This window comes from Artibeus jamaicensis, unplaced genomic scaffold, assembly GCF_021234435.1.
Source record: "Artibeus jamaicensis isolate MK-2021 breed Jamaican fruit bat unplaced genomic scaffold, CSHL_Jam_final scaffold_3151, whole genome shotgun sequence".
Taxonomy (NCBI): Eukaryota; Metazoa; Chordata; class Mammalia; order Chiroptera; family Phyllostomidae; genus Artibeus; species Artibeus jamaicensis.
This window is the reverse complement of record NW_026522037.1, coordinates 6,680,987-6,695,226: the sequence shown is the minus strand read 5'-3', so window position 1 is coordinate 6,695,226 and position 14,240 is coordinate 6,680,987. Positions and strand designations below refer to the sequence as shown.

The 14,240-nt window shown below is 46.4% G+C and overlaps 2 protein-coding genes across 8 annotated transcripts in view; one reads left to right on the top strand and one right to left on the bottom strand.

Moving 5' to 3' along the window:
• The first annotated feature begins 256 nt into the window (after positions 1–256).
• Positions 257–10,943, top strand: CUNH5orf58 (chromosome unknown C5orf58 homolog). 7 transcript variants are annotated; one of them, XM_037127937.2, is made up of 6 exons: positions 257–451; positions 2,364–2,475; positions 3,374–3,457; positions 6,197–6,269; positions 7,011–7,104; positions 10,784–10,943. In XM_037127937.2, the coding sequence occupies exons 3-6, from the start codon at positions 3,396–3,398 to the stop codon at positions 10,930–10,932; spliced, it is 378 nt and encodes a 125-aa protein (XP_036983832.2). In that variant the 5' UTR covers positions 257–451; positions 2,364–2,475; positions 3,374–3,395; the 3' UTR covers positions 10,933–10,943. The 7 variants fall into 7 exon arrangements, with proteins under 7 accessions (XP_036983832.2, XP_053512954.1, XP_036983837.2 ...); XM_053656979.1 differs by having other exon boundaries at positions 2,584–3,457; XM_037127942.2 differs by lacking the exon at positions 2,364–2,475 and having other exon boundaries at positions 257–447.
• A 1,752-nt stretch (positions 10,944–12,695) lies between these two features.
• The window catches only part of LCP2 (lymphocyte cytosolic protein 2), a 37,436-nt gene continuing 35,891 nt past the window's right edge, over positions 12,696–14,240 (bottom strand). Inside the window, exon 21 of the mRNA XM_037127946.2 lies at positions 12,696–13,426. Coding sequence (XP_036983841.2) covers positions 13,304–13,426 — 123 coding nt within the window. The 3' untranslated portion in view covers positions 12,696–13,303. The remainder of the gene's footprint in view (positions 13,427–14,240) is intronic.

Sequence of the window (14,240 nt, the reverse complement as noted above, 5' to 3'; positions counted from 1 at the left end):
TGACTTCCTGAACATAATGTTTTTTTTCCTAAAGACGCTCATTTTTCATCGCATGGCTGGCTGATGAGGGTGAGGCATGAGTTAGGGGCAATGTCCGGAGGGAGAGACAGGTGCTCAGAATCTATTTCTTTAATAAACAGGGGAAGTCTTGTTGGGGGACAGAAGGTTGACATGTTAGAATTAGAAACATATTTTATTTGGGGACAGAAGGTGTTCTCTGATTGGTGGGCCTCTGAGAATAAACACAACTGGTGTCCTGAGTGCCCCCGGCTGGAGGGAAGCATTTTCTAAAACGCCAGCTGCAAACAGTTCTCGGACCAACGGGCAGAGCAAGCAACCGTCCAAAACAGCTCCATGCTGAATACTGCCAGCTCTCGTCCATCTGTTTTCGCTTCTTTCTTGCGTTGCAGGAATGTCAAAGAAAGAAGGGAGCCGCATCCTGGCACAGTGAGTACGTGCGTTTTATTATTTTGGACATCAAGTTGGAAAACGCCAAAATCCTCCTGGCCTCTGTAACCTACTAAATCTGTATATGCACCTCAGACTGCTGGCTACTCTTTTCATGGTTGAAGTGTTTTGGGCACAGGATTGCCAGATCTAGCAAATAAAAGTACGTCAGAATTCCGAGTTGAATTTAAATCTTAGATAAACAAATAAAATTTTTATATATGGATGTGTCAGGCAATATTCAGGACATATTTACAGTAAAAAAAAAAAGGATCCGTTGTTTACTTGAAATTCAAATTTAACTGGATATCCTGTATTTTATCTGGCAACTCCGGTAGCTTCCTATTTTACCTTTTATTCTTTTTTAAAGATTTATTTATTTTTAGAGAGAGGGCAAGAAAGGGAGAAAGGGAGAGAAACATCTGTGTGTGGTTGCTTCTCACATGGACCCAACTGGGAACCTGGCCTGCAATCCAGGCATGTGCCCTGAGTAGGAATCAAACTGGTGACCCTTTGGTTCCCAACCCACACTCAACCCACTGAGCTACAGCAGCCAGGGCTGTAGCTTCCTCTTTTGGAGGGAAATGTTGGTACAGAACTCTAATTTCCTTCCCCCCCCTTCCCCCAAGCTTTACTGAGAAATGATTGACTTACAAGATTGGGTAAGTTTAGGCTGTACAACATGATAATGTGATATGTGTTTATACTGTGAAGTGTTAACCACAATAAGGTTAGTTACCACATCCTTGGCCTCACATGAATGCCATTTGGTTGTTGTTCGTTGTTGCTATGGCGAGAACCTTAAGGCTCTATTCTCACAGCAACTTACAAGTATACGATGCAGCGTTAACCGTAGCCACCCCACTGTACATCAGACTCTCTGGGACTCACTCATCTTGGAACTGGAAGTTTGGACCCTTTGACCATCATCTCCCCAACTTGCCCACCTCTCGGTCTCTGGCAGCCACACTCTACTCTCTGTTTCTACAAGGTCAATGTTCTTAGACGTCACCCATAAGTGAGACCATACAGTACTGTGTGTCTCTGACTTAGGTCAGTTCACCATGCCCTCGAGTTCCGTCCACGTTGTCACAAATGGCAGGATTTTCTTCTTTCATAGATTTTTCTTAATTAGAAGGGGGACATGTGTTAATTAATGCAGGGAGCAATTTGGATTCTCATTGACAACATCTTTCTACAGTTCGTAAGTGTTTGTTTCTTCCAGAGAAAAAGATAATGACTCTGCCCCCGTGTAACACCAGTGGGCAGAGAATCCAACTTTCAGTTTAGATCACGGGGCAGGGGTCACGTGCCTTTGGGCTTCCTGCATGTGACTGGCTGTGCGAAAAGCGGAGCTCTGGCATATGGGAATTTCCTTGATATTTCCCGTGCTCGTCATGCTCTTTAGGTAACGGCCCAAGCCCGCGCTCCCTACCTCCCCAGTTTGGGTCCCCAAGGGTTGTACAAAGCGATATTCGGAGGCTGCTGGTGCTCCAGCGGGAAGCCAGTCCCTAGGCACAGAGACCAGTACTTCCCATGGATAAGGAGCAGGGGGAGGGTGCCAGGGGGACCTCTGAGAACAAGAGGAAGATGTGAGATAACTCACTCAATTGGTTTTCCTGGAAATGAAGACTTTATGTGGAGAATTTGTAATAAAACTAACCGAGGCACGGTACACCCAGGTCCATAAAGTGCTTAATCACCTTGTTGCTCTGTAACAGCTTTTCTCTTTATGGGAGAATTTACCAGCTTTTTAATTTCCTTTATTTGATTAACATTAGAATTAACTGCTACAACCTGTGCTGGGCTCCAGCAAAGTGTTGTATTTGCAAAATTATTAAGGGCGATAGATTTCTCATCTGTAACAGCTTCAAGTTGTAAGTAGCAGACCACGCTTTTAAAGTTTTATTTTTTAGGGGGGATCAAAAGGAATCTCTACTTCAGGAGGAAAACCACCACCATAAAGAGTCATCATCGCTTCAAGACATTCTTATGGAAAAATATATTATTACAATCTGTTTTTCTAAGGTCAGATCTCTTTTTTATTCCCGCCTATAACACTTATTTAAAATCAACACAGAGTTGATTCTTCTTAAAAAAAAAAAAAGTTTAACGATGATCTTTCCCACATTATAGAGGTTTGAATCTACTCATAAGAGGGCATCAGCACTCTGGCTGGGTCAAGTTCTGAAGTCCTGTGAACAGAATCCTAACAGGCAGGTAGTTGAGGTCAAAGGAAGGGCTGCAAATGCAGGCTGGACCCTGCAAATGGGTTCAGTGTGACGGGGAGGATGGGGCTCCAGAGATGCCCCCTCTGCCTCAGCCCGGCCCCCCTCATCACGGATTTTCAAGGTTCTCAGTCTTAATGCTACTCCCCCCCCCCCTTTTTTCCACCCTACTTCTCTTAACACCTTTTCTTCTGCTGTTACCTATGGGGCATTTCCCACAACACATCTAATAGGATATTGCAGATCCGAGGCAAAGTTTTAACCGATCTGCATCAGTATAGAGGATTAAAAAAAAAGACGCCCTCAATAAGATTTCAGTTAAGCTTGTCTTATTCTGAAATTATTACCATCTTCCTTTTCTTTTTCCTTCTCCCCCCCCCCTTTTTTATGTTGTTATCCCTGCTTTTATAAAACAGCGATGGCAGTTATTTTTGCTTTCGTGAATGTCTTTGATTCACCCTCTGTCCGTCACTCCGTGTTTCCCTGCTTGTGTGTGTTAATATCAGTGTGTTGAAGTTCAGTGATCCGGAAACATCATGGAGCTGAAACATTCAGCTTCATTTTCCATATAATTGGGCTGATCATGGCGACCTCACAGGGTTGTCAGAACAGGAAAGCTTCTAACACAGTGTGTGATTTACAATGAATGTTCCAACAATGTGTCTTCTGTCTGTGCCTCTTTTTCCACCCTTCCTCAGCTCTTGAAGAATTAGAAGAAAAATGTTCAGCGCACTATCAGAAACAAGAAAATGCGCGAGTTTGACTCTAGCAAGTGCGCACAGGTAAAATGCTGAGGGAGGGGAGCAGACAGAACTGCGGAGTTGGGTAGGTTTATTTTGGGAAGACTCCCTCCCGGACTGAGGTGAGTTTTGAAAGGCATCCATGGCATGCTGAGAATGAAGGAGTCTTAGAAAAGGACGGGATTATTGGAGAGCACGTGATCTTAGGTTCTGCAAAGGGTGGGACGGACCTATCCTACTAGGGGTGTGAGTGATGGTTTTATATGATACTCGGGCGCTGAAAATCATGCAATCACCCAGTGTGCGGTATTCCCCTGGAGTCCTGATGACATCAAGAAGTGAGTGTCAGTTTCTGCTAGACTCCCTTTAACATTTCTCTAACATGCAATAAAAACCCATTTTAACAAAGAAGATCAGACCACAGGATCATAGCCATCAATAGGCAAGAATATCCTGAGGATTAAAAGTAATGTTTTATTTTCATTGTTTTTATCTTTCCTGTTACTTTCTGTTTATATCTTCTTCCATTTACATCGGTGGTAGAAAGCTTCACCAGTTGACTTAAATATTAAAGGGAAGTACATTTAAAATATGCAGGTACTAATGAAACAGTTGATACACAGTGGCCCATAATGAGTGAAATTTGGGAAACACTGATCTAGCCCATTCCTTTCATGACTAAGCAGATGGGGAACCAGGTTCAGAAAGAGAAAGGTACCTTCTTGCAAGCTTCCGTGGCCAGCTATCCTGAAGGCTGAAGCTCAGTTCTCCCCTGCGCCTCCTCACCTACCTGACTCTGCACCAGACAACAAATTCTGAAAGTAACTGGACATGAACTGAAAAACGGACTATGTGCTGCTGGTTGTATGGAAGGGACTGGTTCCCGAGGCTGGTGGTGTGCTGCCGGGGAGGCTTGGAGAAGACCAAGTCTGGCCTAGATCCTGAAACGGCAGGTCTGAGCGCCTCCTAGAGGCGGGCGCTTGTCCAGACTCCTCCTGGGATCCAGCCGAGATGGCTGCAATGCCAGTATCTCAGTTTGGCAAGAAACCAAAGAACATCTCTGAGCTCATCTGTACTCTGCTCATCCGCAAAAATGTAGAGGAGTGATAACAGCCCTCATGTGTTGGGCACATGGTCTCCCAACCCTTTCTGATGCACGAGAACACTGGAAGGCAGTTATTTTTATCTGTGCAGGGCAGATGGGGACATTCAGACCCGAATGCATTTCCCAGCCTCTCTAGAGCGAAACAAAGGATGGAGTAGGTGGCAAACCCCAGCGCTTTCAGTCCAGAGTCCGACCTCAACCGCACTCCTGTTTGGAGAAAATCAGGCCTGTAAAGCATCTAGCACAGCACTGGAGAATAACAGGCAGGTCAGCACCGTTTCCACCAGTCACTCTCAGCCCGGGATCTAGAACCTTCTCCCCAGGGGCCTTGTCCGGGACTACAACTCCCAGACTGCATCGGGCAGAGGAGCTGGCCAATCACCAAGCCAGGGCTCACGTTCACCGCCCTCTCGCCCCACCCAGCGGCCAGAGCTTCTGTGACCTCTGGCCTGGTGGGTTGCGACTGGGGGCCAGATGTGGGCCAGCCTGGGTTATTCGGGTCTGGGGACGAGGGGCCCATAAAGATTGTCGAACATTCCAGGCTGCTTCAGCAGCCATCTTTAGCCCGGAACTAGTGGGCCTTGAGGACCGGAAAGGAACTCATCATGGAGGGTGATGCTTCCCGCGGGGCTGTTGTTTCCCGTAGGGCTGTTGCTTCCCATAGGGCAGGGCCTATGGTGTGCGCTGACCCTGCAGAGGAGAGCAGAGGAAAGCGGTTGTCGGGAAGGGACTGCTTCCTGAGGCCAGCGTGTGTTGCCAGGGAGGAGAACAGGACTGGCCTAGAACCTGAAACGGCAGGTCTGAGCGCCTCCTGGAGGCGGACGCCTGTCCCGAGGGCACCCGGGGTGGCAGCGACTCCTCCTGGGATCCAGCCAAGATGGCTGCAATGCCAGTGTCTCAATTTGGCAAGAAACCGCTGAGCGTCTCCGAGCTCATCTGTACTCTGCTCATCTGCAAAAATATAGAAGAGTGATGATATTGGTTGGGCACATGGTCTGCCAAGCCCCATGGGCCTGGGGGCCCGAGGGGATGTCGAGGCTGCCTAGGGCTCCATTTTCAGGCCCCAAGGCTCTTGATGGGTGTCACTTGGGCTGGGAAGGAGGGTCCGGCTGCTAGAGCGTGGGCTGTGGGATAACAGTCACCCCCAGGGTGTGGACGGAGTGTGCGGTGCCTCCTGGCTGTGGGTCAGGCGGGGGTATCTGCCTCTGAGCCCGCTCTTCCCTCAGCCCCAAAGCCCTGTGTCTGTTCCCGCCCCCTGGGAAGAGTTCTATGCAGGCGTCAGCCGCCATGTCTTTGATTAATGGCTTGACCAAGCTCCATGGGGTAGGCTGGGGCCAGCCCTGGCCTCCTCCAAGCTAGTGGGGTTTTGCTGCTGATCCCACCCACCCGTGGGGGGATTGAGAGCCCTGGGTGGCCGGACCCCAGACTGGGAGGGTCAACTTCCTTGGACATTTCTCTATTTCTACTTCCTTCTTGTTTTTCTTTTTAAATTATTTTTTACATTCCACCTACCCCCTTTTTTTGTGTGTCATCTTTCCTTTCCCCTTAGACCTGAATCTTGGCGGCACCACACCCGTGAGAGCCACCATTTCCTTTTCAGCACAGGGGGCTTGTCGGTGGATGCAAAGTGTGTTTCACAGATTGTCCTGAAGACAAACTTTTTATTTCCTTGACAGTGGCTCCAAAGTGTGCAAGAGAAACAGGATGAATCCCTCTGGCTCAGAGGAAGGTGGAGGCAAGGAAATAAAGGTTAGTTTTTTATGATTTTGGACAAGTCACATAACTGCCTGGTAACTGGCCGCCTTTCATGGGGCCGGACTCTGTGTATATGGCCTGGGGTTCATTTCTCAAGCTGTTTGGGGGCAGTTGAATGGCTAAGGTTGGTTTCCAGTGACCCACCTCTGCATGGTTCTGACACAGCTGTATAAGTACATGTACTCTATATACAACACTAGGACGCGTTGGTGTGTGAATTTCAGTTGACCAGTATTCATGTGGAATTAGGTTGCCCTAATTCCCTTAGCTAACATAGTAGTGGTCATTTTGCCCTCCTCTCAGTCAATAAATATAATTGAATCTTATTTTAAATTTTACTATCTATTTAAAGAAATTGTACATGGACCCTGTCACTCAAGAATATGTTAGATTAAAGATCCTAAGTTAGAGAAGGTCTTACACGATTGCTCAATTGTGAGGTAATTTTTAAGTGCCCAGGCTTTCTGGAAAGGGGCCTTTACATCTCCATGGTACAGAGGGTCCCACCGGTCTGATCACAGGGGAAACGTCGTCCTAAGAATTCCAGGTGATGGTGTTTTCAGTTGAGAAAACATTAGCAAGTTGATGCCTCCTTATGTTAGAATTCTAACCACTTAACTCTTATTTCACAGTTATTTCAGTTCTGAAAAAAACATTTTCCTTTTAGAAGTACTTAAATAATGTGCATAAATATTTCTGATTTGTACATTGTTTTTATTTCTCTTTTAAAATTAGATGTTGAAGAATGATGTTGCTGGCCATAAGCTAAATGTGGAAGCCATAATCAAAAATATGAATACAATTTCTTTGGAGTTGAAGAAGATGAAAGGTAAGCACAGAATCAGTGAATTAAAATGTTCGCGTGTTATTGTTATAAAGTAAGCAGTGTATTTCTAGGGAGAGTCTGCCCCTGACCAAACATTCCCTGTGTTGAAGAACTCCCTGTCTCAGCGGTCCGCCTGCTCCTTTCCAAGTTGCTCTTGAGGGACTATTGGAATCTGTTCCCCTGTTCCTTTCACTCACTGGTCCTACCATGAAAACTGCACTGATTATATAGTTCTTCTGACAGCTTTTGGAATTTGAAAATAGTTGTGAGGCCTACGTCTACCTGTAGAAAAAATACCAACTTAACATGGCTTATACACTAAGGAACGTGACAAGAGCTAAGGTAGGGCAGCCCTAAAGATAATTCCGAGTTTCAAAGACTTCATTGGGGAGTGGGTTCTTTCAATATTTTTACTCCGTTCACCACTTCTCATGGTCATTGCCTGCAAACATGGCCAGGTACAGACAGACACCATCTCTGCCTGCGTCTGTTCACGTAAGCCTTTCCCAGTCCCTCCAGCACTTGCCCTTTTCCTTTCATTGGCCAGATTTGCATCCCAGGCATCTCTCTGCGGTAGCAGCAGCTGCCGCCGCCAGGGAGAAGGGGCTTCCAGACCAGCTTACACCAGCCAGAGCCCACTGCTGAAGCTAGGGGGGAGAGGATCACCACAGAGGGAGACAAACTGTGTCACCGAGAGGAGGAGGAGGAAGGGGGCTTGCAGTTAGGCACCAGGTAGTGAGTGCTGCTTGTGCCGTCTACGCTCCTCCCGGGCAGCATTGCCCAGACTTGGCTCTGCGGATCCTGCTGTCTCATGAGATGGTAGTAGTTGGTGTGCAGTACAGACGGGGTCCACGTGCTCAGGGTCAGATAGCCTGGGAAGTGCAGCATGCTCTAAATTTCCGTCACGGATTTACAGTAGGTATTAACAAGGCACTGAGGAGTCTGGTGTAGAGAAATCTGGTTGGCTGTGTTTAGTTCACCATCTCTAAAGCCGCTCTCAACTCGACAGCGAGGATTAGCTTTCTAAAATGTAAATCTGCTGAAAATTCTCGTTGACTCACTGTTATCCTCCAGATAAACCTCCTTGAATGGACTGTAAAACCTGAGCTTCGGCCCAGTAATTTTTCCCGGCATGTTCTGTGCTCTGACCATACTGAACTAGGTGCGTATCTGCACACTTGGTCTTTCTGTGACTTAACACGTGCATTGCCTTCTGAAATGCCCACTGCCGCACCCCCGCAGGTGAACTGTCATTGACTATACGCTGTTAGTCGTGATGACTTAGGTTGGGAACCTTCCTTTAAGCATCATCTTGTCTCTTCTGCCTTTCATATCACCTCTCACACTGTGTTATAATTACACGTTTACCAGCTGCTCCTATCCCTGCTCAACTGGAAGCTCTCGAAAGGTATTCCTAGCAGTTAACACTGTGCCTGGACACAGTAGCTCCTTGGACGTTGTTTACTGCATGCGTAACTGCTTCTGGATGCTTGCGCTCGTATAAAGCTGAGGTGCTGCAGATTCCTCTCAGACTGGATGAACTGTTCGAGCGTGCAGATTATTTTTTGATGAAGTAAAATAGAAATGATGTGTTCCTGGAAAGTTTGGGGGCACGTCATCTAAGGAGGCTCTGAGGGACTTGGAGACTTCAAAGACCAAATGAACACTGTTTACCGCCCAAAATAATGCCAGTAGATGCCACTTATATTATTTAGCATCATCCAGCTACTCTCCCAAGAGCGGTGCATCAATGGACTCAATGTTCGGAGCAACTCCATGTGGTGGGAAATAGCACCGTTGCATTTAAAGGCACAGGAACAGACCGGAGTAGTTAACTAACGTTCCTAGGGACAAATGCTAGTCGCTGGTAGACCTGAGATTTAGAGTGATTTTAAACAGACAAAAGTCTATAAGACAAAGAGGTCTCCAAAAGTATTAACTACAACCCAGAAAGCAAATGGAAGCCAACAGAGAAGTTTGAACCCTAATATCCAAACATCTGAACTGGGACCTGGCTGGGTAAAGCCAAGATGTAGCCCCAAAGACTCAACACGTGGTGGCACCAGAGTCCTGTGGAAGTCGGGGTGAAGGTGGAGCAGAGAACGGGGGTGGGGGGGGGACTGGTTAAATGTTTGTTTCAGAAGTTACAGAGCCCCTGAGGTCTCCTCCCCCTCTGCTTAACTGGGCAGCTGTTTCTCTGTGACAGGAGATACCACGTTTATTCCCTGAGCTGGTTGGTAGAACAAGGGATCTCTGGCCTGGAGCCACCAGCCACAAGGTGACGGGGAGAGCGGTGTGCTATAAATGAGAGTGTCAAGACCAAGTTTACCTCCAGCTTCCTCTTCCCACTTGGCTACAACACATCGACAGCCTGATTGATATCCTCAAGCAGATTCCTTTTTCAGGAATATGACCAGCCTAAAAGACCCAAAAGTACTGGTAGCACAGGTTTCCCCAAGAAAAGACCCAGTCAGATCACCCCACAATACAGATTCCCATGGGCATAGAGCTTCCAATGATCTTTATAGTGCTATGGCCTCAATGTGAGCAAAGAGCTAGGGCACAACAAGCCATCCGAGGAAAGCATTTAACGTGCAGAGCAGAGACAGAACCAATAAATAGATTTGGTCAAGGGGGCAGAAACACAAATTATGAAGGGAATGGAAACTCCCAGAAATTACCACTCACATCCACAGGAGAGAAGATGCTACGTCCATGAACAAGGAACATAAAACTACAAAAGATATTTTGAGAACCGAAGGGAGCCCTTGGCAATTAAAAATGTGATGATGGACATAAACTTGACAGAAAGGTTTAAAGACGAAGATGAAGCGAATCCCCTGCAGGGGTGTCCAACCTTTTGGTGTCTCTGGGCCATGCATTAAATACATGGTGACACGTAAACACACACAAAAAAATCTCAAAATGTTTTAGGTGAATTTATGAATTTGTATTGGGCCAATTCACAGCCATCTCGGGCCACATCTGGCCCAAGGGTTGGACACCCCTGCAGAGGGGTGATGTCATATTACACAACTCGACTGTGAAGGATACTTACGTAATCAAAAATTTTAAATATTAAATACTGAGCTGGTAAAAATTACACTCAAGTATATTGGGGATGGCATGAGTGAAGAGTTATATATTAACCTTCTGTAATCAGAAGTGGATAGATAATACCTAAAATGGAGAAAATTAAATGAGCATTGCCATTTAGAGAGATGGAGGTAATACCAGTCTCCACCTCGAAAAAAGAAAAGAAAAAAGAAAAACTACAGACATAAAAACCAAAATGAGCTGCAGAAACTTGGTTGCTTGTGGGAGATAAAGCTGCTGGTTTTTGTGCTGTGCCTTGGGGGTCTATGTAACTCTCCCATGTGCGTGTGTAACATGTAAAAGCGGTGAGTTTTCAAAACTAACTCAGATTTGCATGAATCAAGGTGCGGCTTACACACACAGCTGACCAGTTAGGCTACAGAACCCTGCTAGTAAGTTTTCGTCACACTGCTTTGTAGGACATACACTTGACTTGAAGTCACAGTGAACACACCCAAATTGTGGTTTGGTCCGCAGTCACTTAGAAGAAAAGTAAATCAAGAACTAGGAAGGGCTACTGAGAGGGATGCTAGTGGTCTGAACATAAATGCCCCGTTCCGACACCCCCTCGTTTTGTTTTACACAGAGCTCTCCCAGCTGCTGCTCTGTGACCTCACTCTACAGTTTAATCATCCTGGGAAGCCGGAGGACCTCAAGGAGACAGTAGGAAACAGCAGCCCCTTGGAAGAGTTGAAAGTATCAGATGTGTCCCTTGCTTCTAACACTTCTCCCTAATTTCTTATTTGTCTGTTGTGACTTTATAACTGTGTTGTTGGATTAGCAGATATCTGGGAGAACGGAGTTTACCAATGTATTTACTATAATGTAAATGTTGTTGAGTTGTAAATAACCATTTCGTGTTCTTGAAGGCTGATTTATTGTTTGAATATCTCACAGAATGGCTAATTGATTGCACTAATGACGGGTAATTGGCCATGTGGCACTGCTAATCCTTTACCTTATGCTTGGATTCGGCTCAGGCTGAGAGCCACTAAATTTCAAATGGATGGTTTACACGAGTGAGATCTCTCCTGGTAGCAAGTGCCCAAAACAGCGTAAGCCAGCTAAAGCACGTGTTGGGTGCTCTGACTTGGAAGTCCTTGGTTGGAGGAGATGTCAGGGGCTCCACTAACTGGTCTGCTGTCTCTACCCTGGTTCTGTCCCTCACCCTTCCTGCTATGGACTGGTTTCCCCTGAAAGCAAGGCTAGAGGATGGCAGGAGACAGCTCCGGGTGTGCAGAGAGACAGCTCTAGGTATTCAGCTGCCCAGGGAAGAGCCCCTCGGATTCAGCCCCCGTGTTTAACATTGCCAGAGAAGGGCACCAGCTTCGGTTGAGATGTTGAGTCCTGAGCAGGGTCCTAAGCAACTGGGATCGGTAAGGCAGGGTCCTATGCCTGGTCTGTGGCCAGTGCAGGGGTGGGGGGGCAGAAGGAGGGGTTGCCGTTGCCTGAGAAGGGGAGACAGAATGCCAGCCATAACAGCCGCTGGTACTCGGACTGACCGCAGTCACAGCCAATGGGCCAGCTTTTATTTCAGGGCACCTTATTCTAAACCTTCCTGATTTCTGTCTCTTTCCACCAAAGGAAACTCAAAGTAATAGGCTTTTATTTGCCATGTAAACAAGATTCACTACCAAAGAGTTGCTTGAAAATCTACCACGTCATTCATTTTAGAACAGGACACAAGGTCAGCTCACTTTAAGACAGAACTTAAAACGTTTGCTATCCTCACTACCCAGGACCTAGCTCCGTATTTAACTTGCTTAATAAACACGGGTTTTTCAGCTTTAGAGCCTCTGAGTTCTGGCCTCTAAACTGAGAACGGGTAAGGACGAAGGTTTGTGAAACATCACTGTTCTCATCATCGGTTAAAATGTCAGTACACTCATCATAGGAAATTGTCGGTTCTAAGCCGGTGACTTTCCAGGTCCTTCCGTGTGCTAGTACCTCGTGAAAATGAAACAATAAGACATACTTGGCCACTCTGAAAACTTGCAGATTAAGCAGAAAAGCCAACAGTTTTTGTTAATAAAAGTGGAGTAACAACCACGGGCCCGAAGGGTAAAACTTGAAGGACCACTGACGGCCTAGGCTTGTTCTTCAGGGAGGCATGTAACTCAGGCAGGAGCTGAATTGCTCCGTGGGACTTAGAAAGCGCTTTGGGGAAGGATGAGGGAAAGAGCCTCAGGACACAGTTGTCCTGAGGAATCAAAGGAGGTGGGAGAAAGGTTACGCAGCCAGAAACTCGATCAAATTTTTCTGTATATAGTCATTGTTTGCGTCTTCCCAGGATGACTTCGGTAAAACCTACGTCCCTTCAGTGGAGGAGGTGGGACGTGGTAGTTGAGATGTAATGGGCTTAAATCCAGGTTTTGACACCAAAACCTCATCTCCAAAATGTCTCCTTTTTGTATCTTTAGTTTAAATTTGCTTTAAAGCAAAAATATAATAGTGTGGACTAAACAGTGAGGTCAAGCAAGTTTTTAAAAACCCAAAAGTAAAGCAAAAGGCAAACTATTTTTAATCTCAGGAAGTTATTCCAACATGTATTTATGTTTTCATAAAAAAGTATATAAAAATCCCCCCATCAGAAAGAAACACCAAATAAGAAAGGGTGAAATATTTTTGAAGCCTTTTAAATTATTGCTGCTGAAAAAGTTAATTCTAGTAACTTTCAAATTACAGATATAAAAGTGATGATTGCCCCTGACAAAGGTTTGGCTATTTAAAAAAAAAAAATCAGTTTTATGTGATAACAATACTACTGTTTAAGTGTTTTGAAACTTGCCCCTCATTATTTTTGTAGCCATGTAAACTACCGTACTTTGAAATGGGTACCAAAAATATACATTATTTGTATGAATTACCACAGTGCACTACTCGACTTCAACCGTGAACAAAATTACTCCTGCACTTTACAAATACTGAAGGAGAATAAATAAATTATGGGTACTTGATAGTCTTCATTTCAAACACTTTTCAAAACCCTTGTGTTCGTGTTGAGGGGTTCGATTCAGACCTAAGTGTTTGTCCAGTCACCCAGGTTGACGATCGTTCCCAGGCTGCCAGCAGAGTCAGGAGGAAGGTCGCTCGCTTGGCTGGCCGGCTACGGATAAGCGGCGGGATACGTCAATGTGCACTGGTACCTGGAACCCCGGTTCTTCCCGTCGATGAGCAGGAGGGGCATTTTCCGGAAGTAGTCGATGATGTCCGACACGGACAGGAAGTCCTGGCAGATTCAAAGCAGGAGGAAAGTCAGCACCAGAGCAGGGAGTGTGGCGTTCACCCTCGGTTTCTTTTTAGCTGCATAATACCCTACCTCTTGAAGTTATGAGGGTGTTGATTAAAAAACGCCTAAAATTTGGCAAGTACTTTAATGATTTCTGGTATAGAACCTTGAAAAAAGAATTCTTCACCAACATCCAGTAAACTGTGGATTACACACTACATACCTATGACTACTTTAGATATTTGACATATATATATATATATTTTTATGCTTGTGTAGGGGATCACATATAGGGGTCTGATTATAGTACCTTTGCCTGAAGACTCCCCTCTTGGTATTTTGGCTTTGGCTTCTGCATCGCATATCTCAGCCAACAACAGTGTGCAGAGGGTAAGAAATGGGGGTCAGAGTGTCCCCGGTGTCCGGAGAGGACGTCTGCAGCATGGCCTAGTAGTCCCCTCATGATTTGCCTGCTGTGCCCCCACTGCCTCCCCCCAACACACGCACACACACGAGGGCTCTGCAGGCGAGGCTTCGCATTCGTTGTCCAGCTCACCCTGTCCCTGAAGGCCAGCGGGGAACAACCCCGCCCATCCTTCTGGACATGGGTCACGAGTCACCTCTGCACTGCAGACGGGGCTGTGCCCTTCCTCTGACCACTCTGCGAGGTGCCTCACGGGGCCGCTGTGATCTGTGCTTGTGTGCACTTCCACACCAGGCCTCCAGGAACCCTGGGACGGGCCTCTCCACTGCTGTGGGGCCTGGGCTGCTCCAGCCCCACCAGCCCCACGCTGCAAACCTCTGACCAAGATCA

Bases quoted from the DNA above. Each gene is read 5' to 3' on its own strand.
- CUNH5orf58 (XM_053656978.1), top strand. From the start codon at position 355: ATGCTGAATACTGCCAGCTCTCGTCCATCTGTTTTCGCTTCTTTCTTG. The intron at 2,476-6,196 runs GTCAGATCTCTT...TTTCCTTGACAG, and splicing joins TTACAATCTGTTTTTCTAAG to TGGCTCCAAAGTGTGCAAGA. The intron at 7,105-10,783 runs GTAAGCACAGAA...TGTTTTACACAG, and splicing joins GGAGTTGAAGAAGATGAAAG to AGCTCTCCCAGCTGCTGCTC.